Below are 26,792 nucleotides of genomic sequence, written 5' to 3' on the forward strand. Positions count from 1 at the left end.
CCTCCAGCTCCTGTTGTGGCTGTGGGGAATTAAGAGCATTCAGCACCGAGGAGGACTGTCCCCACACTTATTAAGGCCTGTGAAGTAATTACAGGGTAGTTATTGAATTGCTATTGAGACAAAAGTTTGTGTGATGCTGTGAGCTAACAGCAAAGGTGTGCAGCCATGCCTTGTTAACTCCTCACTCCACTATGATTTAATCACTTTACATGCTGGTTTTGTTACAGCAGTGCTCTCCTGCATACTAATAGCTGTATTTCTGCTGGGAAGGTTTTCCTGCAGCGAATAGACTGAAGGTTCACCAAATGTTTCAAAACCACTTTGGAAATGTTCCATTCAAGGAGCCTCTATGCCCTTTATTGTCACCAGACATCTGAGCACTGAAGTCTGCAATGGATTTTATTTTCACACCACCTGTAGGAAGCTGGAATTACAAGATCTGTTTGAGTTCTCAGAAACAGATTGTGACAGAGAAAGAAGTCAAGCCCATGTGTCTTAACTTGCATTTTGCAGCTAGCTAGGACCTCTCAGAGCACTGTTACCAAACATATCTTTGAACTCTCTGTGTCTGGATACAGGCTAGTAAATTAAAACAACTACCATAAACTCCACTTGACTGTAGGTATATATGTCATAGGTGTCTGAATTCAACTCTAGATACACAGAATCCAACACTACTACACAGATAACATGGTTACTTTGCTGCAGAAAGAGAAAAAGAAAGCAATCCACTTAGGTTTTGCAGATGTATTTGCCTAAAAACTGAGTTCTGAAGAAAGGCTGAGGGACTTGGAACTTCCTAGCCTAGAGAAGAGAGGACTGAGGGGGAATCTTATCAATGCGTATAAATACAGAGTGGGTGACAGGCGGATGGGGCAGCCTCTTTTCAGTGCTGCCCAGTGACAGTTAGGACAAGAGGTAATGGGCACAAAATGGAACATAAGACGTTCCATCTAAATGTGAGGAAGAACTTCTCTGAGGGTGGTAGAGTACTGGAACAGGCTGTCCAAAGATATAATGGAGTCTCCATCTCTGGAGTCATTCAAAACCCACCCGGATGCTATCCTGTGCAACCTGCTCTAGGTGAACCTAGGGGCTGGACTAGATGATTTCCAGAGGTCTCTTCCATCTCCCTATCACTCTGTGATTCTGTGAGTTGTTTTATAGTTCATAAATAGCTAAATATATCCAGGGAAGACCTAAGCTTGATACTTGCATTAATGCTTGCACCCATTTTACCTCTGCATAACGACTTAGAACAATCTGGTTGCAGGAATGCTATTGATATGCAAGATTTCTATAAGGCCATATATTAGGAACATAGATTTGGGAGACTAAAGGTTGCTTTATGAACTTGTGCTTTATGAATGTCAGAAATCTTACATCAATTTACACAGCTCCTGGTGTCTGCTTGTCCACAGCACAAAAAAATTGTCTCCAGGTTCTCCACTGCTTTCCAGGGATGGTAGGTCTGGCCCAAATGGCACAGGTTAAAAGGTCTGATTAAATGAAGGAATTGAGAAAGACGTAGAAAGAGGTTCATTACTGTCCTGCCTGAAGGCATGAGCCAACCTTTTATAGCAGGAGCTGGGCAGACTTGTCCCTGATGGGTACATTATTGCAAAAATCCTGAAGAGAGCAATTATGCACCATCCACACTGACATTTCTGGTCTGTTCCAGTAGCCAATGGTGCTTTTTCTTGGAGTGCTATTTTGCAATATGAGGAAGGAAATAGGGGTCATGATACTTGACTTAAAATGTGGCCATAGGCAAACCATTAATTGCTGCTGCAGCTCTGCTCCCTACTTGGCAAAAGCCTGAAATGATCATTTAGGGAAAGGTTGCAAAGGGTTTTACATAGCTTCCTGGAACCCAAATTAAACAGTGCAGTATTTATTTTACCAACACTCCTACTGTATCTGTCCTGTATCCTGATCAATCTCAGTATGGTATTATCTTGACATGCTAAATAATATTAAGCTCTTCCTGTTCAAAGAGACATAGATGTACAAATTACTGCCAACAATGTCTCCATGATGATCACCATATTAATGGAGAAACTGAATCAGAATGTGATTTGGTTCACTCAGTGAAAGACAAATATCCTGATCTTTACTGAGGCAGAAAGGATTCAGAGATTTTTATTCAGACAGCAAATCCCTAGCAGTAGAAGCCCCTGTTTAGTGGTTGGGTTTTGTTTGTTTGTTTTGTATTTTGGGTTTTTTGGTGCTGAATATTACAGACAAAAATTTCTCATGAGTGATATGCTAGAACTAGTATATCTCTGTGAAGATATTGGGTGATTAGAAGTTATATCTCTAGAGTTCAAAGGATATTCAGGGAAGAAAGTTCCCCAAACTCAGCATTGTAGGAAGTGCAGATGAAACTGACTGAATCCCTAAGAAGATGGGGAAAAGAATGTGCTGTTTTGTTACAGTGAAATTCATCAACAAACCCAAGCACTTTATTGGTTTAATTTAGCTTTCCTTTGGAATGCATTTGAGCCTATCCAAAGCAGCTGGCAATCCCATGGGACAATAAAAGACTTTTCAAAATAAATATTCTCTAAAAAGACAAAGTCTTTATGCTGTAAATGGCATCTAAGAATAGCCACAATACTAGAAACAATGCCCAGAATTTTATGTTTACTGACACTTAAGAAAAAATCATGGGTTTTAAATCCTTGAGCTGAACTATGCCAATGGCAATCACAGTATCACAGTATCACAGTAACTAAGGTTGGAAGAGACCCCGAGGATCATCAAGTCCAACCTGTTCCAACAGACCTCACAACTAGACCATGGCACCAAGTGCCACGTCCAATCTCCCCTTGAACACCTCCAGGGACGGCGACTCCACCACCTCCCTGGGCAGCCCATTCCAATGACGAAGGACTCGCTCAGTGAAGAACTTTTTCCTCACCTCGAGTCTAAACCTCCCCTGGCACAGCTTGAGACTGTGTCCCCTTGTTCTGGTGCTGGTTGCCTGGGAGAAGAGACCAACCCCCTCCTGTCTACAACCACCTTTCAGGTAGTTGTAGAGGGCAATGAGGTCACCTCTGAGCCTTCTCTTCTCCAGGCTAAACAATCCCAGCTCCCTCAGCCTCTCCTCATAGGGCTTGTGCTCAAGGCCTCTCACCAGCCTTGTTGCCCTTCTCTGGACACGTTCAAGTGTATCAATGTCCTTCCTAAACTGAGTGGCCCAGAACTGGACACAGTACTCAAGGTGTGGTCAAGGTCCCTCTGCAGAGCCTTTCTACCCTCTAACTGACTAACATCTGTTCCCAACTTGGTGTCATCAGCAAACTTGCTGATGACTGACTCAACCCCCTCATCCATATCATCAATGAAGATGTTAAAGAGGATGGGGCCCAGCACTGATCCCTGGGGGACGCCACTGGTGACTGGCCGCCAGCCAGATGTGGCACCATTCATCACCAAATGGTGGTGGATGCTGCTATCCGCCCGGCTGCTGGCTGAGCTTATCTCATGCTATGCAGCACTGAGATATGCAACACATGAGGCTGCATTAATGACCTAATATTCCCACTCTCCTGACCACTTCCAGCCTCCCTTAAAAGTTCTTCCCTACCTCCTGCCCCCAGGAGTGCTGTTTAGGGTTTTTTAGTAACAAGGACACAGTCTCAAGCTGCGCCAAGGGAAGTTTAGGCTCGAGGTGAGGAGAAAGTTCTTCACAGAGAGTTGTTAGCCCTTGGAATGTGCTGCCCAGGGAGGTGGTGGAGTCACCGTCCCTGGAGGTGTTCAAGAAAGGATTGGACATGGCACTTGGTGCCACGGTTTAGTAGTCATGAGGTGTTGGGTGACAGGTTGGACTTGATGATCTTTGTGGTCTTTTCCAGCCTTATTGATTCTGTGATTCTAAGCCCTTGCATCATTTTAACAAGAAAGCAGGAGAGGTGCTAGCTAGCAATCACTAACCAGGTTTGGAAAGATTTCACTGATCAAGGACCTGTTTTGAACCCTAGTCTCCACAAGTGTGTGAATGCTGAGCTGATGCATTCTCCTAAAGCAGCCCTCACTATAAAGTAATGGTTTCAGTTTGTGTCTTTTGTTCCTTAGACTCATCTACATTAAAATGTTCTGCGTATATGGCATCCTTCAGAAGTGCAGACCCACCTGTGTGGGCAGGAGATTGTGCCCTGACCACATCATAGTGCAGAAAAAACTACATCTGTAAAATGATTCCAAAATGTGGCTTTAGACCTCTCCACCTGGAAGGCTGAACCTTGCTACATCATGCTTTGGAGTCCACAATGTTAAAAGAAGGTTAAAAAAGAGGTTAGGATAACCTGCCCCAAAGCAGTGGCAGATGATTTCATGAAACTTGGTGGTGAAACTCTTTGCTGACTCTAACAAAAATCTGGAAAATAAAAGAAATGAAGAATAGCAAAATTACTTTTTTTTTTTTTAATGCTCAGAATAAACCTAATAAGCAGAAGCAGCAAGCAATGCTCCTGAGCGTTCCCATGTCCAGATGGTGTTTCCATCTTCCACCAAAAGAGAGCAAAGAAGATAATTCAATTCTCAAGAAACAGTTTAAGGAGCTGAGAAGTTTACAGCCACATGCTGCCTCTATAAAGAAAAAATGTGCAGCACTTGTCTTTAAAACTCATAAATACACAGAGAGGATGAATTACACACACAGCAGTAGCAGGAACTTGACTCAGATTGTGGCTAATTTGCTTGCATTACTTCTTCGTTAGTCTAAATCACTCTCAGAGGAGATCCTCAGATTGCCAAGTTTTCCTATTCTGTTCTTTTGCACCACTTGTTCTTTGTATATGGGTCTGAATCAGAGTTTTGTCTGGCAGGATCTAAGAGCTATAAATCCTAATTTTAAAGATTTCCCAGGCCTATAGGCATCTTTCAGCACTGCAGGGCCAGGAGTGTAGTTACAGAGCTGTTGTCGTCATGGCTGCTGGCTCCGCTGGGAAAAGCAGATGAATCCCTTTCCTGTTGGTCCTTTAGCTATTTTATCAAGCACAGCTCAGTTACAACATATCATTTTGCTCTACAGCTACAAAATGGCCTGCTAGGAAAGACAGAAATGGCTTCATTCCTCTTACCCATGATTACTGATCTACAGCATCTAGGCTAAGCTACTGAAAAGCGCAGTGCTAGAGAGGACATCTAAAGCGGGTGATAATACTTTAATACATTTATTAGGAGAGTCAGTTTTTCTTTCTTCAAAGAGAGAGAGAGTGCTAAAGTCATTGGTCTTGCACAATAGGGGCAGTTAAATCTACCAGTCAGCTACAAACACAGGTTCTAGCAGAGATAATCTTCAAAGAGTTAGGATAAACAGCTGTAACTGGGAAAGGAGGAAGACCTGAGAGACAAATGAAAGGACAGAGTGCATTGGCAGATGGGCTTCTCTGTCACCAGCAACCATGCCAAACACGTGACAAGAGTTTTCTTTTAGCCCTCATTACCTCTCTCCACTGTGTAACTACCAATTTTCTTTGTCATATCTAAAAATGTTTAACCACTTCTTGTTAATGCATGATTGTGGAGAACTTTTAATTAGCAGGCTGGTAGGCATTCCATGAACAACACCCTCCCTTATCATTTTCATCATGGCATGAATTGCAGCAATGATTGCATGTGTTAGAGGTCTTCCTCACTGTTCTGCTTGCCTCACAGCTAGAAAGCATTAATCCTTTGTGGGAAACCTCACACCTCCTCAAGTATATTGAGCTGACCAAGATCAGCTTATGGCTGAGGTCAGGTGATGGAGGGTTGGATTGGTTGAGGGGTTGGATGCGATGATCTTGAAGGTCTCTTCCAACCTGGTTGATGATGATGATGATGATGATGATGATTATTATTAAAGGATGCTACAATGCCTCTGTCTGCAACAGCAGGGACTTGAACTCCAAGATCTAGAAAATCTGGATTCTGTTCAGTGTGTTCAAGCAAAAGCCTCAGTGACTTTCACACTAAACAAATCTACTCTGCAGAGTGTTGCAGTACCAGGTAGCCTGCAACAGATATTGTTGGAGGGCCTTTCTTTTCCCATGAACAACCTCACTAGGACTCAAGTACTAATAGTGGTGGCAGGTTCCATCAGGGAAGCAGGCATTCAAAATAAGGTACATCTATTTAAAATGCAAATACTAAAGCACTGCTCTGGTGATTACAATGGTAATTGCTGATTAGGCTTTATCCTTCAAAGAAGGAAATACCACCTAAAAACGGACTTTAGTGCTTTATTGGCTCAGTGTCACTCAGCCTTGCACTGCACATCTCTGAGCCCCACTAAAGAAAACAAGAACAAATTGCTTTCAACAGCCAAATCTTGCAATTTCTTACCCTTTTCTCTAGGCAATTGAATTTTACACTGGATTCCAGATGAGAAAATCCTGTCCTCAATTAGATTTACGTAGAAAGTAACAAAACCCTTCCACCCAGATCTTCAATCTGCGTATCTTAGAGGGAATCAGTAACAGTGCCTGTGCTGGTTTAGGAGAGGAGATAGAAGTGTAAGCCCATATTTTATGATGAAAATGACAGTAGGAGTGACCTTGCTACAGCACATATTGCTTTTTCAACAGTGTCTAGAGGAGATAATTTAACAGCAGTCTGCAACGCCTCATGTTTCCTCAGATCTTGCTACAGTAATTCAATCATAAGTATATAAAATTAGATGAAAAATAAGGTAACTAGCCTTCTGGGGCTGCGTGATTGCAATAAATGTTGCCTCCTGACAGTAAGCATTACATTGTCCTCTTGAAAGAGAGGTTACCTTTCATTATAGCATACTTCTTCTCTCACTTCAGTCTGTGCCAGGTGGCACTGCTGTTAAGCACAGGCTGCAGGACAGCAAAAATCCCTTTAAGACAATTATATGCTGCATCTAAGGTAATAAAGCAGCAAGTAGGAAACTTCTAACTCTTGAAATGTAGGATCAAAGAGCAATGCCAGACATTTCTTGTTCTGTCTTTGTTGTTGTTTTTTGCTTTGTTTGTTTGTTTGAATATAAAATATGTTTTCCCTTTTACATTGCCTTGCATTTAAGCATCAGTTTCTTAATCAAATCTTACAAACCTTGCCATCTGTTTTAGAGAAGCTGAGCCACAGTCATGTCTGTGTCTCCAAACTCAGGGAAGTTTGCAACTGAAGGTCTCAAAGCAAGTTCTCAAAAGAGACAGAGTGAAACTGAAGCACGGTGGGAGTTAGTCTTGTCAGTACAGAAATAGTTTCCAAGCTATAAATATTTACCCATGCACTCATCCTGTGGACAGCTGGGAAAATACAATTCTTTAAATTATTACAGGCATGATCACAGTGAAATACTTCATGTTTGGCTACCTCAGAAGATACATATGGGTCTGACATAAACACCAGTTACTACTGCAAACACACACTTCAGTAGGGGATCATAGAGTAAAACCTGAGCACTGGGTTCCTTCATACAATGTAGTGGAGAAGAAGGCACCAAACAGCAACAGGTACTGTCTGACACTCTCAGGTCATTAACAACATCATATTCAGCAGATGTGAATAGAATAGAATAGAATAGAATAGAGTAGAGTAGAGTAGAGTAGAATAGAATAGAATAGAATAGAATAGAATAGACCAGACCAGACCAGTCTGGAAGAGACCTTTGAGATCATCGTGTCCAAGCTATCATCCAACACCACCTAATCAACTAAACCATGGCACCAAGCACCTCCTCATCAAGTCTCTTCCTAAACACCTTCAGTGATGGTGACTCCACCACCTCCCTGGGCAGCCCATTCCAACGGCCAATAACTCTTTCTATGAAGAACTTCTTCCTAACATCCAGCCACAAATCTAACTCTGATGGCCTTACAGTAGAGACATTGCTTCCAGCAGCTGAGAATCAGGCCCACAGCTGGTTATGTGAAATCATTCTCCTGTGTACTTAGATTAACATACACACTAATGAAACTCATTAATCTCCTCAAGTATCACTGCAGGTTTTTGTGAATGAGATCTAATGTAATCCCAACATACCACCTCAGAACTGCTGATAAGAGCCTTTAGAAACCATAATCTTGTTATTCACAAATGCTTCTATCATAAAACAGCTATTTTAGTGCCAAGGAAATGGGCATTGTCTCTAGTAGCTACTGACAGCTTTCCTTGACATTAAAACAAGACAAAAAATACCCAGGGTTTTTGTTTTAGAGACAAACTTTATAAACATAATGTCATTTATTACAGAACTGAATGTTTACTGGGGAATGGCACTTCTCTGTATATGTCTCCCTTAACTATAGGTTTGGCAATTCACAGGTAGTCCCTTAAGTTAATTAGTCCCTTGTACTTTTAATGCTACTTCTCTGTACTGCATTGCCAGGTCTTTTTTCAAATACCTATAAACTCCACTCTGGGGCAGAACATGTTTTTACAACTGTCCATGTCCAGGTGTTTTAGTTGGTATTATGTTAGTGTTCTACTTGTCCACTTTATCTTGATTATCCTGCTTATTTCCCACTTTGCTGGGATACTTTTGCATCCTTGGTGTTCACCACCAATGATTAGTTGCCAGCCAGGGAAGAGGCAGTCCATGTATTGCCAAACAGACTGCAGGCATTCAGCAGAGAGTCCTATCTGCCCTGTGACAGAATACACTTTTCTTTATGTTGCACACATTTATTTTCTCCTAAGCTGTTGAAAATAAGGCATTTCTTGTTGGCTTACTGCTTTTGCAATACTTGTTTTGGAGCAGCTTCAGTCACAGCAGCAGACAACCAGTAGGCTTGCATCACATGTGTGACTTAGGATAATGAAGCAGAAATCAATTACATAGGATTAAATGCTATAGAGTTCCACAATTATTCTTAACAGAGCTGGAGGAAGCTGGCTTTTATGACTCTTGTCCTGAAATGTTCTCTATTCTTAGCCATTTAGAAGCTCTAAGGCACTTTCAGCAAAGGAACTCTCTGTTGGACCTGTAGATGACTCCATGCTGAGGTAAACTTGTGAGGAGTGAGCAGTAAACACTAGATATTCTACACTCACACTGCCCATTAGGCAGCTTTCTGAAAACTGCCTTTTCTTGGCAAGCTGTCTTTTCATTGTAATTTACATACTTTGAATCCCCCTGTTCAAGGTACTGATATGAGTTGATGCATTTGGAATTCAGTCCCAGTCACCCACAGGTAGTCCCAGCTCACTAACTTATCTCTCACAAACCTCCTGACATTTTATAGCCTCTAGGTTTTGTTCTTGCTTTAACTTCAGGCTGTTTGGAGTAGCTACAGAAGTGCAGCTCTGTCTTCGACAGTCAGTGGGCACAGGAAAAGACTGCACACATCTACTTTCTAGTTAGAAGTCCAAATACACAAAAGAAAAAGGAAAAGAAACAAAACAGTGTCAAGAGTAAAGCTTTGAAAGAAAAGTGACCCAGATATTTATGGCTAGTCTTGAGGAGCTGCCCACAGGTACATGGGGTATTTAAAGATATCAATGCTAGCTCCAAATCCCATCCTTAGGCACGACAAGAGCAACAGCAAAGCTCAACATACCTTCACATGTCAGTAGGAAGTATTCCAGATTGTGACTGAAGGATGCACTGAAATAAGTGCAGTTTTCAAGCAAATCACAAGACAGGCACCGCCTGTTGAAGTTCCCATTTGTGCTTGCACTGAAAAAGTTAATACAAGTCCATGAAGGTCACTGAGTGAATGTTATCAGGAAGCAACATTACTTGAGCCTCCCTGTGCTGTAGAACAAGCACATAAATATAATGTGTCCAACATTAGTAAGAGGCAAAGCATTTCCATTTGGTTGAGCTTAAATAGCAGCAGTGGCTTTACTTTTTTTGCCTGAATGGAGAGTATGTGAAAGGCCAGGGATGTCTTTTTTGCAGGGTCAGGTGCTTATGAAGGAAGGTACAGTTTTTAACACAAAATGATGGTTGCAATTCAAGAGAAAGTCATAACTTGGAGGATGAATGTATGAAACACTGAAGCTGTACTTCTACACCTTGTTATATTACAACAGACAATAAAGAGCTGGAATTGCTTTATTTAAGTTTGCCTCACTGGTCGGGATTTGCTAGCAGCTGCCTCAGAGGCCGTATCCCTTTCTGTGGGGTTAATAGTTGCCACTATAATACCCAAATGGAAAGGAAAAATTATATTTAGGGATTTGGTTTTGAAGATGGTAACGTGACCTGCCCACAGAAATGCTTTGTGTCTACTATCTGTTGCAGAATAGATACAGATTATTAGCAAATACTGATTTGTAACATTTTGCACTACTATAGCATTTTAAAAATGCTTCAAGAATATTAACAGCTCTTCCCAGTATTACTGTTAAGCAGATGAGTGTTTTTTGATACCATTTAAAAGCAGAAAGAGATGAGGCTGAGCCACCTTCTTAGGGTAAGAGACTGAACTAGTAGCTCTCGGGCTCTGGTTCAGGCTCAAATTGTGTTTCTGTTTTAATTCTGTTTAAAGCTCCAAAATCAGACACACAAAGCAACACCCTCAGACAGATCTTCATCTGATGCAAGCTGTCAGAACTCCAGTGGAGCTCTGTTGATGAACATATGTCAAGGTTGCTGCTGAGCTGACACCCTTGGGCTTGGGCTGGAATGAAAGACAATCAAACTATCCAGCACAGAAAATAACATACCTGATGTGAGGCCAAGATCACTGTGCCATCAAAGCAAGGTCAAGGACAATGGCATTTTGGGCATCTCTTTTGCTGTTGCCAATGTGGGAAGGTGTGCTTAATGAGGCACCAGGGTGAGGTGTATGCCAAGAGTAGCAAGGGATGGGAAGTGTGAGTTGACTCATGCTAGCAGCTCTTAAGCAGCTGTGCCTAGACTTAGGTTTTAAAACAAAATGTTCTTCCCATTGGAGTAGAAATGAATGGTCAATATAAATTTTGATTTATTTTCCTTCAAGAAAAACACTGTACTGAGACACTTCAGAAACTGTGGAGTGAACAGGCACAGAGGTTTTGAAAGGAAAATTACAGGCATTTTAGTTTGCTCTGGTTTCCTCCCCCCAGAGGAAGGAAGGTATGACACCATGTTGGAGAAGGAAAACACACTGACTGTCACATAGGAACTGATGCTGTCACCTGCTTTGCCCTTTGCTGCAGATGCTGAGATGACAGGAGGGTGATTGAGAAGAAAAATAGGACAAACAGAACAACGATTCCAAAAGAATTGTTTAAAAGTTTGGGTTTCCTCCCCTTTCTACTCTGCTTGCACAATACTTCACCACAGCACTACCAATAGCTTACTATATATCAGCCTTTTACATATCATAGAGTTAAGGAGGATACAAAAGTCATCTGGAATTGCAGACAAAACATCTGCAAACATAACACTGTTAGTTCTTTTCAATCTCATGAAGAGGTGAGGTGCTATCAAATTTCCATGAAAACTGCCTTCTGGAAGCATAAAACCAGCTTATAGCATTAGCTAATGCAATTCTGAATTCTTTCAAGTGTTCTGCTGGGAAGTTTTGTGGCAGTTTATCAATCTTGAGACTAACTTCAAATTTGCAATAAAATGAGAAAATTGCTAAACATAAAACATTTCCAAATGTCAAGCATTGTGCTCACCATTGTTCTGCCGCTCTGCCCATCCCGGCGACACGTTGCAAGATCTTGCAGTGCCATTAGAGGCAAACACATAAGAAACAGTTTCTACTGAAATTGCTTAAGTAATGATTCACCTAAGGCTGGAAAAAATGGGAGATTCTGTACGTGGAGCTAATAAAGCACATACCTGTATAAATGTCGTCTCCTTGGCAAATCTTCTGTGCTGTGGAAATAACTGTGGGGGGGAAAAAAACATAATCAAAAGGATCTTTAGAAGAGTGTTTACAAGTATTTCAGAAAGCATCTCACTAAATCCTTTTTTCCTAATGCATCAGTGTTTTTGCAAGTCAATAAAGGATTATTTCTCAAACAGGCTAAGCCAAAACAAGAGACAGGTCCCCCTGCTCTCTTATCTCCATGTCCTTAGGCTCATACATTTCAGATGCACTGCAACTAACCCTACAGCCCAGGGCTGGGCAAAGGAAGACTGATTTGTCAGAGCATAGTTTACTTACATTTTATGCCTCTTTTCGTCGTATGCCAATATCTTTGTCACATCCCAGTCACCAGATGTAATAGATTGTAAGTTGTCGCTGCTACTATTGGGCTGCCAGAAAGAAAAGAGAACTAGATTGCTTTCTTCTTAAAAGAGGTATCCCAGAAAAGCTTCCCTTCTGAAAAAGGGAGCTCTGTTGACTCCACAGCCTATTAAAAATAAAGCATGCTTCTGCAGTTCCCACCCCTGCCCCTGCATAGGAATAATAGAGAGTCAAAATCATTTTAACCATAACTCCATTGAAGATAATGGGATGAATTCAGCACAGAAGAGCTTCAAACTCTTTCCTCTAATCCAGTGTGCCCTTGAGCTTCTGATTAATCCTTTGTGGATTTACTAATTTACATACAACTAAGAAGGCATCCAAACCTAAACCAAAGCGATGCTATTGCTTGGAACAAGATAGTTTGGTGACCTTTTGCTTCTGAGCATCTCATTTTGAAACTCACATTCTCTTATGCCCAATAAAGCATCACTGAAGGCTTCCTTTTAGGCCGAAGGTTTCCTTTTAGGCCCAAGACCCACATTCTACACTTGCCCCTCCAGCCTTGCTGAAACAAGCACAGATGATACTTTGTGTTGCCTTCTGCTTCAGGTGAGACCCAAGGCAGCGGGAAGAGCGAGTGAGTCACCTGTGATGATGACATGGCGATGTGGTAGAAATTCCCACGTCCTCCCTGAGGCATGGCGCGGACAAAGAAGAACTTCCGACCATCCCTGGAAAAAATTGGCTCTTCATTCTGTAAGTGGCAGATGTGAGAGTTGTGTTAACTGTTCATTCATTGTACTCAAAGCTGCTCAGCACTGCAAAACCCCATGAAATGGATTCTCAGTGGAACAGGGAGTGCTTTTTCACAGCAACCTGAAGCAAACAAAAATCCCACTGGAAACAGGAGAAAGTTTTGAAGATTACTGTTTCTTTCTCTCGGGAAAGCAGACATCGTTCAGCTGTGAGCAAATAGGGAGACAGGTAGCAAGGAGAGCCCCTTGGCTCTAAAGGCAATTCCCATTTGCAAAGCAAAAAGACCATGTATACAGCTGACTGCTCAGGGCAGTTGGAATACAGCCTTCTGAAATGGTTTGAACCTCACTGGCACAAGTTTGACAAACCCTGCTTACCCTGCTGGAAGAACTGATCTGTTCCTGTTCCTTGAGGAAACACAAGGAACAGCATCTAACTGCTGTCTCTTCCTTACACACGCTTATTTCACTGAATTATTGAGGAAGGGGAGGATATCTTGCAAAACTGTCTTTGACACAGAGCTCCCAGGTGACCACGATGATTGACTTTTATTGAGTGACTAGAACTTTCAACCTCAGACAGAGGAGACTCAACAGAAGGAAATCAAACACTACACATGACAAGTAAGCATCTCCTGGAGGGGTCTTTGTGTTATTTTTGCAAAGGAACCCCAAAGCACATAGGAAGCCTCCACTGCAGGAGATGGCTGAACAGTAAATTACAAGGGAAAGCAGAAGGATGGTCCATATGGTGTGACACAATAACACTGTACCAAGGGAAATGGCTAGAAGAAGCTACTCTAAATCCTGAAGAGTTGAGAATAAAACAAGAGCTGAACCTCTCCTGTGATATCAGGCTTTTCTAGGACTGACTGACTCTTGACTTCCCTGGTCTAGCTTCTTGGATTCTTCTTCTTCAAGGGCAATCAACAGGAAAAACGTTGCCCAGCCTCTTCTGGGTTGTCTTTTAGTTCAGTGCTAATTACACTCTCTGGCAAGTGTCCAGATACCACACTGAGCCAGGAAGGACTTGATTGTGCAGGGAGACTTATAGCTAATACAGAAAGGAAATAAACTCTTTTATTTCTCATAAACTAATACATTTTTCTCACTGTATGCTCCTTTGCTCCCAGTTACTTACTGATTAATTCTTTGCCATTATTTATCAGATTTATCAATGCTGTATCAGATGTTCAAACCATTTGTTTTCCTTTTCCTTTTCTCTTGCTCAGGTTTCTAGTGTATTTTAAAATATGCCCATTTACAGCTTGTTGCAGCTCTATGAAATAATAGAGCTTATTTGTTTCTGACATTGTTCTGGAACCTGAAACATGAATTGGTGTTATTTCCAAATGTCTTTCCTGACAGGAGAAACCTCATTGAAAAACAGCTGTGATAACTTGGGCAAACCTTCTGCTTGACAAGTTTTCCTTTTTTGAGGTAAACAGCAATGAGTTCACTCTCCATTTCTGTATCTGTGCCTATTGAATTATGTATTCCAGTAATACATCTCTGCCAGTGAGAGCAGGTATGATGCAGGTTAGCTGGAGGTTCATTCAGAGTTACGGGGGAAGGAGGTACACAGCATGGATGATAAATACCAGGCTTTAACACTCAGCTGGTGTTGTGAGACTGATGGTTTGCATGTCCCTGTTGCTACAAAGACAACACATTAATAGAGTCAGAACTTTGTCTAGGATCTTCATAGAGGTGGCGATTTATCCCAGATGGCAAATGGGGAAATACTAGGCTGAAAAGCTTTCGGAATAGGATTTGATACTGTAAGGAGCTACGCTGGGCAGGTAACTAAAAGATTCTGCAGTTTGAACTTTTGGTTGACCACTGTTGACTGAATCCTATAGCACTACAATAGATAAGCTGTCCATGAGATCAATTTAATGCTGGCTAAAGAAAATACTTCTCCCGTGCAGCAGGTAGGGAATTTTTGTAAGTTTTTTGCCACAGAAGGCTTATGGAAGCAGCTGGTATCAGGTCCAAAGAAGGACTGAACAATATCATGATTCATTAACAGATCCTAGATAGACATTCTCAAATGCCTGTAATCTTTTTGTTGTAGATGGTTGTGAAATATGGGAGGAGTGGACTGCAGAAAGCAGCCAGCTCATACACTGTCCTTAAATACCAGCAGCTGCTCTCCTCTCAAGACAGAACAGTGGAGCTGAGGGAGCAGTGGTGAGACTCAGTAGGACACTTCTTAAGTCTTTATGACTATTTGTGCCTTTTTGCTCAGCTAGTTCTCTGTATTTAGACAAATGAACTCTTCCCAAACAGTCAATGGAAGCCTCCAGAAATCCTCTGCTTTGTGCAGATGAGGGACAAAGCTGTCCTCATGTCAGCTACATGTAGCAATACCTCAGTGCTCTCAGACTCAAGTATAAAGGCTAGAAACAGTAGGGTAACTCTTGTAAGATTTCAGAACAGTTTGAATTGAAGCTTAAATCTGACTGAGTGTGAGTCCCTGATACCATTTGCCTTTCTGGGACCTGAGTTAGCATTTTATTTGCAATGCTTGAAGCACAAAAATCTATTTCCTCTGTAAAATCATTTTTTATCTGGATCAGACACAGCCTGTTGCTGTAGGACAGCCACTGGCATATTGTTCTTGCCATGAACTGTATGTACTGCAGTTTCTACAGGTTCTTGGAACCTCTGACCAAGGTGTGACAGAATGTGAAATGCTTTAAATCTGGACCTGGGAAAAATACAGTCCAAGATCTTTATCTAACATGCTACTACCTGTCTGGTGCTCACATATCCCATGAAAAACAGTTCAGTGTTGTGGCTGAATTGGTGTCATCAGCTTCTCCCTGAAGAACAGCTTAATCAAATCTGAGGTCACTCCACAAACTGAATGCTGGGGAAGTGCTGTAAATTCTCTTCCAGAGATTTACATTCTGGAAATCTAGACATTTTATATAGACATATTTTGAAACAAACAAACAAAAAAAACCCACCACAACGTTTTCTGGGAAAAAAACCAAACAAACAGAACAAAACCTCCTCCACAAAATCAATCAGACAAACCAAACCAAAAGCAAACTCAAGCCAGAAAGAACTACAAACAAATCCCCATAAATCAAAATTTCTTGGGGGTTTAAATTTCCTTCCCCTTCCCTTCCCCCCTTTCTTTCAGGAATTATAGTCATATTTCATTTGGAGGATAGGAGCACATTGCCATGCAATGTATTACACACAAGCAGAAGAATTAAGTGACACAGTTGTCTGTTAAAACAAGATATTGAACTGCATCAGGTATCCCCCCTCCCTTTCTGTGCTCCATGTTAACTCTCATTGTTTCAGATGCCCTACTGACACTAATTTTACTTTTCACCTTTCTTATGTGTCTTGAATGACTTACTAGTCCTATTTATTTTCAGCCGTGGATTTCCTTCCTGCCTAGAATATCTGTAAACAACCACCATGCTGCTTAAAATCATCATCAGTCTCAAGAAGCAGGATGAAGGACTACCACTGAGGTTGATGAGTCTTACAATGTCAGCGGGTGAATTTCCACCAGCATCAACATTTTGTCTGTTTCACATCCAAACAAATCTCAGGCTATGAACTGTGGGACCTAGCAGAGAAGGTGGCCTCTTCAGTGAGAGGAAATTATTGCTGGGAAATTGTTTTCTATACTACAAACCACGCACTCTTCCCAGTATCTTTCTCCACTGTGGAAATCTGTTTTTCCTTTGGGAAACAGAGAAAGAAAAAAAAACCCTGCCAATAATTTGACCACAAAGAGAAGATCACTATTACCTGTCTGTGCAGCCAGCCTTCACTTTCATCTTCATGTTTCTAAAACAAAACAAGACCATTAAACACCATACCTCTTGTGTATTACACTTTACTTATCAGTGCAAGAAGCAATTGGATTGAATGGCAAAAGTTGTGCAGCATTACGAAGAAACTGCTTTAAAATCCAGTAACTGCATCCCTTATTATTCCTCTCTGATGTATAAGTATGTACCTGCTCAAGAGAATATTTTGCTCATGCAAACAAAATACATAACTGCAGAATAGAATAGAATAGAATAGACCAGACCAGGTTGGAAGAGACCATTGAGATCAAGTCCAACCTATCATCCAACACTATCTGATCAACTAAACCATGGCACCAAGCAACCCATCAAGTCTTTTCCTAAACACCTCCAGTCATGGTGACTCCACCACCTCCCTGGGCAGCCCATTCCAATGGCCAATCTCTCTTTCTATGAAGAATTTCTTCCTAACACCCAGCCTAAACCTCCCCTGGTGCAGCTTGAGACTGTGTCCTCTTGTTCTGGTGCTGGTTGCCTGGGAGAAGAGACCAACCCCCACCTGCCTACAACCTCCCTTCAGGGAGTTGTAGAGAGCAAGAAGGTCTCCCCTGAGCCTCCTCTTCTCCAGGCTAAGCAACCCCAGCTCCCTCAGCCTCTCCTCACAGGGCTGTGCTCCAAACCCCTCCCCATCTTTGTTGCCCTTCTCTGGACACTCAACATCTTTCCTAAACTGAGGGGCCCAGAAGTGGACACAGGACTCAAGGTGTGGTCTAACCAGTGCTGAGTACAAGGGCAGTATGACTTCCCTGCTCCTGCTGGCCACACTATTCCTGATACAGTCCAGAGTACCCTTGACCTTCTTGGCCACCTGGGCACACTGCTGGCTCATGTTCAGCTTACTATCGACCAGTAAAAGATATATTATTCCCCACAGAAATAAAGCCTGTCTAAGAAGCTAATAAAGGCTGAATTAAAAGGAGTTAAGAAAAGATTCTTCACTGTGTGCTACGGACAGTATTGCATCATTCTTTCAAGGGACATTTATATCAGAGTACTTTTCTACTGTGGAAACATCTATGTGAGTTTAAAAGATGTTATCTGCTAGTACTGACACAGATTATATCAATATGCCCTTTACATTAGCATGACTGTAGAAGGTATGTGACCTACTTTAGGTGATCCTGCTCTGGCAAGGAGGTTCTAGTAGATGATCTTTTAAGTTCCCTTCTAACCCCTAACATTCTGTGTTTCTGTGTATCAGTTAACTACATTGAAATTGTGGGCATTAGCCACTTCTAGCTAAATATCTATGCCATTTACCTAGAATGTTGCACAGATATTCAGGTTACAAATTGTTGATGTGTGCTGGTATACATATACAGTTACACATAGACAGAGTGTGCAGCAGGGACAGATTGCTCCTGGCTTTTTAAAAGGTGTGGGGGAAAAAATGTTTACACTCTGTGTCTGTCTAAATAAATGTGTGCCAGCTGACTTGTTGCCAGGTAGGATAACTGAAACATTTTTTCCTTGCCTAGGATGTGAACACTGATGGCAAGTGACCACTTGTTTCCTCTGTCTTACCTTTGTGCAGACTCCTGTGGTGGCATCGCAGAGCGTCAGGATCGACACGTTCTGGGCCCTGTTCAGCCAGTTTACTGCCACCTTGGTGCTGGTTGCCCATTTCACCATGGTTATGTAGTAGTCCCTGCAAACACAGACAGACATACAACAAATCACAACATCCTAATGAATTGCCACAGGGAACAGCAGTCAGAGGCTGCTGCAGGCAGGTCTAGGAGAGATCTCCGGTTATTAATGCTGCCCCATCTTGATGTCTTTAGGCTTCCTTAGGTATGGATTTCAACCCCTAAAAATGACATTTTGGGGGGCTATGCAGGTGTTTTATCTGCCACTTCTGAAAATCATTTTCAAAGAAGAGATGAATTCAGAGATAAAGGATCCTTCAAGCTTTTCAGTCTTCCATGAAAGACTGAAATGCCTGGAGCTACAAGTGTATGCACAGGTGGAAAAGAAATTGCAAAAGATTTCCAATCTCAGCACACTAACCAGCTGACAGAGCCATCATTGTCAATGGTTGGATTCTTTATGCTCATGAAGAGTTATTGGCCACTAAATATGCTTACTTAACATAAAAATACCCTGCATTAAAAGGAAAATATCAAGAAGAGACATACAGGGTTTGGGTAAAGCAGATGCAGTTGGTTGCCATAAATACATCAGCAGACATGTGACAGTTTGCATTGGCAAAATCATCATCCCACAGTCCCTGTACCATCCTTTATTGCTGGACATATTCAGGTTGTAGTAATACTTGGAGTAAATCACCAGTGTGGGCTGCACAGCTCTGTAATCAATATTCCTGTACAATAGTGAGCAATGGAACCACTTAGACTGGGCTGGAAAACACAGAATCACAAACAAACACATCCATGATCACCTTCTCAGAGGCAGTCTGCAATGGTAGTCAAAGATGTGCACAACAAGACCAAGAGTTCAGGGCTTCAGTTTGTCTGTAGGCGAAAACTGGCTGAGCTGACAAAGCTGGGGATGTTCTAACACGCTGCTGGGCTATGCAGGACAAAGACATCCTGAAATTATAGTATGACTTTTCACAGCATCCAGTCTATAAAAAATGTATTAGTTCATTTGTTTGCTATAAAATATGTATAAGGAATTGTTGCTCTCTTTGGAATTAATGTGCTGTGTCACTTGAGAGTACTTTGTGTGCTGGCAAGCACTCCTGAATACACTGAAGAGAAAGGGCAAGAGCAACAAAAGCCCGTTTGTCTAGCAAAATAACAAGCTGGAAATTGATTTTGTAGTTTTCAGTAATATTTAGTGGCTGAATTTGGCTGGGGAAAAATAACAACAGACATAAACAATTGCATCCACTGCACTGGAAAGAAGGATGCTTCCAGGTGAGACAACAGCAGTCTGAGAATTCAGTGCTTGAAATAAACTGGCAATTTTACTCTTTGTCAACAACGGCAGAGGCCCTCAGAGGGGAAAAAAACCCCAACAACAACAACAAAACCCCAAAATTAAACTATATAACAATCTCTTCTTTCTCTCCAAATTTAGCTGAGCAGATTTAGTCTGCCCAGAAAAGGGCTTTGAATTTAGTGCATATTATGGCTCGGAGCATTTTTGCCCGTAAATACAATTTAAAGTTTGAAGGACAGCTATTCAATTTTTACCTCTCTCTCATCATTTGAGCACTACAGCCACAGTTCTTTCTATGGGACTTTTGATTACTATTTAAGGCCAAATGGTGTCTTCTCTACCACCCCAGAGATTGGCACAAAGTCTCAGTTTCTCTTGGAAGCTTATCCCATGGATATCCCAGCCAGCAAACAACTGCAGATACTTGTACAGTAGTTACTCTGGTCTCTGAGTGTTACGGAGTCTTCAGTTTACTTCACATCTCTGCTGTTGGGCAGCTGAGTTTTATGCTTCCCATTTTGCAGAGGAAAATGAGACAACAAGGTGTGATTCATCTCAGTTCATTCTAAACATCTAAAGCTCCAGCAGATGCACTGGTTGAGCAGCAAGTGGTGAGAAACAGGGTTTCGATGCATTTCCCAAGTCTTCTTCACCTGACCTGTCCCAAGATTTTATACAGAGCTGATTTAAGGAGAACACAGTTCTTCCCATAGAGTGAATTCTAGACCAGCTGGTACCTGACCACTTTGTAGACATCTACCTCATGTCAGGTCACACTAACCTAAGGGAAAGGAATAACTTCTGAGCCCCTTCAGGAGCGATAAAACTATGCTGCACTTTACAATCTATCTCCCCACCCCAGTAAAGAGATTTGATGGCTGGGTTTGCAATCATCTGAGACTGGTTACTGTGCAGCACCCTTATTCACATCCTAACTTTACTTAACTACTTTCTGGAGGTATGAATCTAAAATATGAAGTACAGAATGAGTACCTGAAGTACAACATCAATGATAAAGCCATAAACAGACAATGATGTGGCCAAATGACAGGCAGCAAGCCCAGCACACAGCTCCTGGGGCAATGAGAGCTCCTGCCACTGATTCAGACTTCAGTTGTCTGAATTTCTCCATTATTTGTTCATGACCAGTGCAAAGGCCAGTGATGATTTCTGCACTCAGGGAGGATAACATCTCTTGTTAATTTGCCACCTAGGGTGCAAATATGGCATGAGAAATAAGTTGGATCATAGTTGGATCATCCAATTCACAGAATCACCATGGCTTGAAGAGACCGCAAAGATCATCAAGTCCAACCTGCAACCACAGACCTCATGACTAAACCATGGCACCAAGTGCCACATTCAATCCCCTCTTGAAAACCTTCAGTGATGGTGACTCCAACACCTCCCTGGGCAGCACATTCCAATGGCCAATAACTCTTTCTGTGAAGAACTTCTTCCTAACATCCAGCCTAAACTTCCCCTGGCACAGCTTGAGACTGTGTCCTCTTGTTCTGGTGCTGGATGCCTGGGAGAACCCCCTCCTGGTTACACCCACCCTTCAGGTAGTTGTAGACAGCAATAAGGTCTCCTCTGAGCCTTCTCTTCTCCAGGCTAAACAATCCCAGCTCCTTCAGCCTCTCCTTATAGGACTTGTGCTTGAGGCCTCTCCCCAGCCTCGTTGCCCTTCTCTGGACATGTTCAAGTGTCTCAATGTCCTTCTTAAACTGAGGGGCCCAGAATTGGACACAGTACTCAAGGTGTGTCCTAACCAGTGCTGACGTAACTCTTGGGGTCCAAATGTTTTCACTAAAATAAAAACTGTCAGGCATTCAATTTTATAATACTGCCTCCTTTTTTATTTTTTCCACTGTAATTTCCACTCCTTCCCTTCACATTCTTTTTTTTTTCCCTCACAGAAAAGCATGGCATTGGAGAAAACTTGGCAAAAATGTTCAGAATCAAAGATGCTTTCAAAGGAATACTTGTCAAAATTGTACATTTCCCTAAAAAATTATGCTTTTCTGTCATCAGGCTTTACTTTTCTCTAAACTGATAAATATCCCAATTCCATGGAAAATTTCTGACTGACTTTAATTCTGAAAGAAAAAAAAAAAGACCTTGGCATATCTCCACTTCATTCTCAGCTTAATTAATTGTACTAAACCGCTTTGCTCCAGATAAAAAGGAGACCAAGAAGTACCATTCTGTCCATATATCATCTGTGTGAACAGATTGAGCACATTGAAATGCTTCAGATAGGACGGCTCTGCGTGAAGATCCTTATCACCAGCTTCCCCTGCTTCTTTGGAACTCCCTTCTGTAGCTGTACAGTGCATCTCTCTTGTCTATTTTAATGAAATGTTATCACACTAATCCTCTCATTTCAGAAAAACATATGCATAATGAAAATGCCCCCCTATTGCTCTAGCTCCACTGCTTAGAGCATGCTCTAGGGATGGCACTTGCCATGGTCTTGATGAAATATACAGAGGCTAATTAATTATGATATATTTTGCATCATTTTGCACCATTGATTGAACCAAATAAATTACAGCCATAAAGAAAAATGTATTAACAGCACTTGGATCCTGCAGTATGAAGTCATTACTGCAATTAAAACATTTCTGGGCTGGTCTCTTCTTCCAGGCAACCAGCACCAGAACAAGAGGACACAGTCTCAAGCTGCACCAGGGGAAGTTTAGGCTCAAGGTGAGGAGAAAATTCTTCACTGAGAGAGTTGTTAGCCATTGGAATGTGTTGCCCAGGGAGATGGTGGAGTCACCATCCCTGGAGGTGTTCAAGAGGGGATTGGACGTGGCACTTGGTGCCATGGTTTAGTCATGAGGTCTGTGGTGACAGGTTGGACTTGATGATCTTTGAGGTCTCTTCCAACCTTGGTGATTCTGTGATTCTCTGTTTACAGAGCATACCAGCAAAAGAAGAATGATAGTCTAGGAGCTACAGTTCTGAGGCTACAAAGGGTATACAGGGATCCTGAGTTGCTGCCTGTTGTATACAGATCTGAAGTGGCATTTTTGAAAGGCAAGTGTATTTCTGCCCATTTGGTTTGGTCACAGGTCATACAGCTCTGGTTGTATAAATGCATTTAGAGTATTTTACAGTTATTCAGTTGCAAACATGTTCTGAGGCTGACTCTAGCTTTCCTAGCAAAGAAAGGCAACTCTCACCATAAACAGTTTAGTATCCTTTCATCAGATGACTACACAGCCTATCCACAGGCTTTATATATTTAGCATGCACAACAAAGATCATCCCTGCACCTTCCCCTGCCCTCTAAGCTGCCTTGTTTCATTAGCTCTGTGCTGCCCCTCTGTTTTTATTGGTACTGGAATTACAGATGCAGATATCTAATTGAGCAATCAGTGAAAAAGAGGTCAACATGCATGTTGGTTGAATGCTCCTACACTAAGACGTTTCTGGGACACTAAGATGAGCCTGGGACATCTTACAGCATTACATTTGGAGGGGTGACTGTGGATACTTGTGATTTCTGCCCTGCTATAAACCTGTTTCGAGTTTGCATCAAAATTACTGCAATCTGGATTTGGTTTCTAATCTCTGGGCTTTGCAGGGCGGAGTGCCATGCATTATCTAAAGCTGCTTTTCTCCTGAACAATATGATCTTCCTTCCAGATGTTCACAGACCCATAAAGCTAGCTGAATCACATGCTGAAGTTCAAGTCAAATTATTAATCTATTGCTGAATACAGACTTAAGTGCTTAATTAAAAACAGGTGTCTCAAGTAGCTGGCTGAATTGTGGGCCAACTTCTAAAATCCACTTGCCCTAAAACTGGCAAAGAGCTTTCCATTTTTGGGCAGTGCACTTGCAAGATGTCCACCTGGTTTCATTGCTGTGTTCATGCCATGAAGCAGTGAGCTTGTGTTTATGTGTTATATGGCTGCCACAAGCCTGCTTCACGGTCTTTTGTATTGGCTGTAGACAATATTCCTTCTGTAATGTGAATTAATGTGTTCTTGGCAACAAGCATCCCATCCAGTCTCTTCCTAAACACCTCCAGTGATGGTGACTCCACCACCTCCCTGGGCAGCACATTCCAATGGCCAATCACTCTTTCTATAAAGAACTTCTTCCTAGCATCTAGCCTAAACCTCCCCTGGTACAGCTTGAGACTGTGCTGTCTTGTTCTGGTGCTGGCTGCCTGGGAGAAGAGACTCTCCTGGCTACAACCTCCCTTCAGGTAGTTGTAGACAGCAAGCAGATTTACACAAAATTCAACTCTCCAATAGTGACAGAGAAAGGTACTATAAAATGATGTTGAAAAAAGTCAGAGTCTAAGAGAATTGTGGTCCAGTATCCCAGGGTGAGAAAGCACCTACCTCATTCTCTGATCATCTGGGGGAGTCATTTCCCGGTCATGGGTAGGTCCATTCAGACCAATGACATGCAAAGAAATAGTTGGATTTTCCATTCCAGCCTGGATTTTAAAAGGAGAATAAATTACCACACCTTGTACAACACACAATGGGTTTGATTTATTACATCCCTGTGAATTATAAAATGCATTTCCATTGTATGGGGTTGCCACCTGGACTGCTGTGGTCATTCACAGGGAGACTGGAACTCTACTGATGTGGCACAGAGCTGTGAAAAGGTTGGTGGGCACAACCAGGAGGTAATTCTACTTGGGACAACTTTAGCCTTGGCCAAATCTCTATTTTTCAGGGCAGCTAGAAATACTGTCTAACAGAGTGATAGCAGATACAGTAAAAGATTGATTTACTTTGTGTTGTAGGAAAAGGCAGCCCCTGCTGCCCAAATCTTCTTCACAAAACCTGAATGTATGTGGATAAGTCTCCACTTAAATTAAGGTTCAGTTTGGACTGACATGTGAGGTCTTAGGTGATCAGACACCCAGAAGAACTGACTTCAGAACAGTAGGTATCCTCTACTGTCTCACAGTAGAAAACCTCAGTGAGAGCAGCACAAATACTGGTAAGAGTTCAGTGGTGGTGCTGTCTTTCCACTGCAGGACTGTGAGATTGGCTCTTAAGTTTTGTTTCTGTCCTTCACTATGCTCTATATAGTGCTTAAGCACAATGTCTCCAAAACTATACTATCTCCTCTGACATTAGGCCATCCTGGCTGGCTGGATTTGGAAGCCTACATATGGAATTTTCTTTCTGTATTAAAGAAAAATATACTTAAATGTAGGAATGCTGGCTTCCAAGCTCTCAGACCCCAATAACCCCCTTGCAGCACTGAAGCACAAGTGCTTCTGTGGGGGTCCAAAGCAAGAATATTTACATTTCATTTTCATTATATTTAGAATGACTAACATTTCAATCAGAAAACTGCAATCTTACAAGTGCAACTAAAGAGCAACTGAAGACCACATTCAGTGAGGAACAACTGATTGCTTAGGAATGTGCACTATTAGACAGTCTTCTGCCTGAGCTTATCAGAAAAAGAAATAGGTGGGTGGTTTTTTTTTTGACAGAACAGCAGGACTGTTTGCTTTATTTTCCCTTACCTTTGGATAATGATATGTTTTAACAGTAGGGTAAAGGCTGCCCGTGTACACCGGGATCTCCATGGTGGGGACTCGGGAGGCATTAATTGTTGCATATGCTAACCTGGTGCCATCAGGAGACCACCAATGAGCAATATGAGTCTTCAAGATCTCCTCTAATGACAAAATGAAGAAGAATTAAAAAAAAAAAGAGAGAGATAACAGAAAAAGAGGCTATTAGACATAAATTACTAGTTAGCAGTAAATGAAACAGCACAGACCTGAAAATCCCAGTCTAATCACAGCACAGGGAGGATGCCACAGGAATATCAATTAAAAATATTCATTAAATTACACCACACACACAAATGAACACAACTGATAACAATTACTCTAAATATATAGGTTATTAAGCATAATTATATTGCTGAAGAAACATCAAATCATCCATATTAGTAAACATATTCATGACAGCATAAAGGGCCCTGCTATGTGTCCTGTAGGATACATGAACATCTATCTGTGCACGTGTAGGCAGTGCTTGGGTTCCTTCCTGCCTGATGGTAACTGTGGGTCCCTCATGCTAAGAGAGAACTGCAGTGACTGAGCTTGAGCTCTCCCCACAAAGAGGTCACACAGTTATACCAGACACATATCAGTGGATTCAAACAGCATTTATACTTAGATATGAGTGATTCAGTTACAATGTACATCCTCCTAAGCTCTACTGCCAGTTGGGAATAAACACAAAAAGTCATTTTCTGTAAGTTATGCAATGCTGGGGTCTTAAAACACTTTACAAGATATCAGGCTTTACAGTCTATGACTTGGATACCACCTTGACTGTTACCCCCATTTCATTTTTCAAATCACTTCTGGAAAGCAAATTTCCATAAGTAGCCAGGGTCAGAGACTGACCATATTTACCACTGAATTTTGGGATTACAGATTTTTTTGTATTGTTTGAATAGTGCAGCTGCTGTTGGAAAGGTACTCAGAAAGATGCCAATACAAACATGTCAGAGTTCAAGTAGGTAAGGTGAAAAACCAGATTGTCACAATAAGAAATCATTTTCAAGACTGGCAGAACCTAATTCTCATTAAACACCATTTCAAAGAACTTTTACTTTCTAACTCTTTTTCTTAACATTTAATGTTCTTCATTGCAAGGATGACTTCAGCTCATAGAGATCCAGAAAAGCTATAAAATTCACTCTTTGTCCAAAGTGTCTCCAGCTTCTGACATTTGGAAGACACTAGGTTGGCTTTTTAAACCTCTCATTTTGCAAAAGGCAATAATGTAATCCATTTTCATTAAGAGGCTGAATATCATATGAGTCATTCCTATTTAAACCATAGCAGAAGGGCTTACATATGCTGTACAGATTGATGGGCAGGAAGACAGGTCCCATTACTTTAATGTGAGAACAAGAATTAAAGTGGCTGCAGTGTTCCTAAGCCTTCACCCACCACTGAAACCCTGCTACACAAGTTCAAGCATCTTCAACTTCTGCTGTCATCATTGGTCAATTCAAGAAGGAAAGAGGAATTTCAGAGTTCAGATGCACCAGGTTCCCACACTACCCTGTGATGACCTCTTGATCCAACCAGCATGACCCTCTGGTCTGAAGAGTAGAAACTCACCCAAGACTGTTTTATTTCTTAAAATAAAGAAAATAAAATCTTGGAGGAGTGA

General features: G+C 41.7%; 1 protein-coding gene across 2 annotated transcripts in view; it reads right to left on the bottom strand.

The window, feature by feature from the left end:
• DPP6 (dipeptidyl peptidase like 6) overlaps nucleotides 1–26,792 on the bottom strand; it is a 385,855-nt gene that overhangs the window by 28,121 nt on the left and 330,942 nt on the right. For both annotated transcript variants that reach the window (XM_054171251.1, XM_054171252.1), the window contains exons 9-16: nucleotides 25,118–25,272; nucleotides 23,964–24,061; nucleotides 18,217–18,340; nucleotides 16,631–16,669; nucleotides 12,742–12,849; nucleotides 12,069–12,160; nucleotides 11,741–11,788; nucleotides 9,519–9,637 (exon numbers count right to left, since the gene is read on the bottom strand). In XM_054171251.1, coding sequence (XP_054027226.1) covers nucleotides 9,519–9,637; nucleotides 11,741–11,788; nucleotides 12,069–12,160; nucleotides 12,742–12,849; nucleotides 16,631–16,669; nucleotides 18,217–18,340; nucleotides 23,964–24,061; nucleotides 25,118–25,272 — 783 coding nt within the window. The remainder of the gene's footprint in view (nucleotides 1–9,518; nucleotides 9,638–11,740; nucleotides 11,789–12,068; nucleotides 12,161–12,741; nucleotides 12,850–16,630; nucleotides 16,670–18,216; nucleotides 18,341–23,963; nucleotides 24,062–25,117; nucleotides 25,273–26,792) is intronic.

This window comes from Dryobates pubescens, chromosome 21 (assembly GCF_014839835.1).
Source record: "Dryobates pubescens isolate bDryPub1 chromosome 21, bDryPub1.pri, whole genome shotgun sequence".
NCBI lineage: Eukaryota > Metazoa > Chordata > Aves > Piciformes > Picidae > Dryobates > Dryobates pubescens.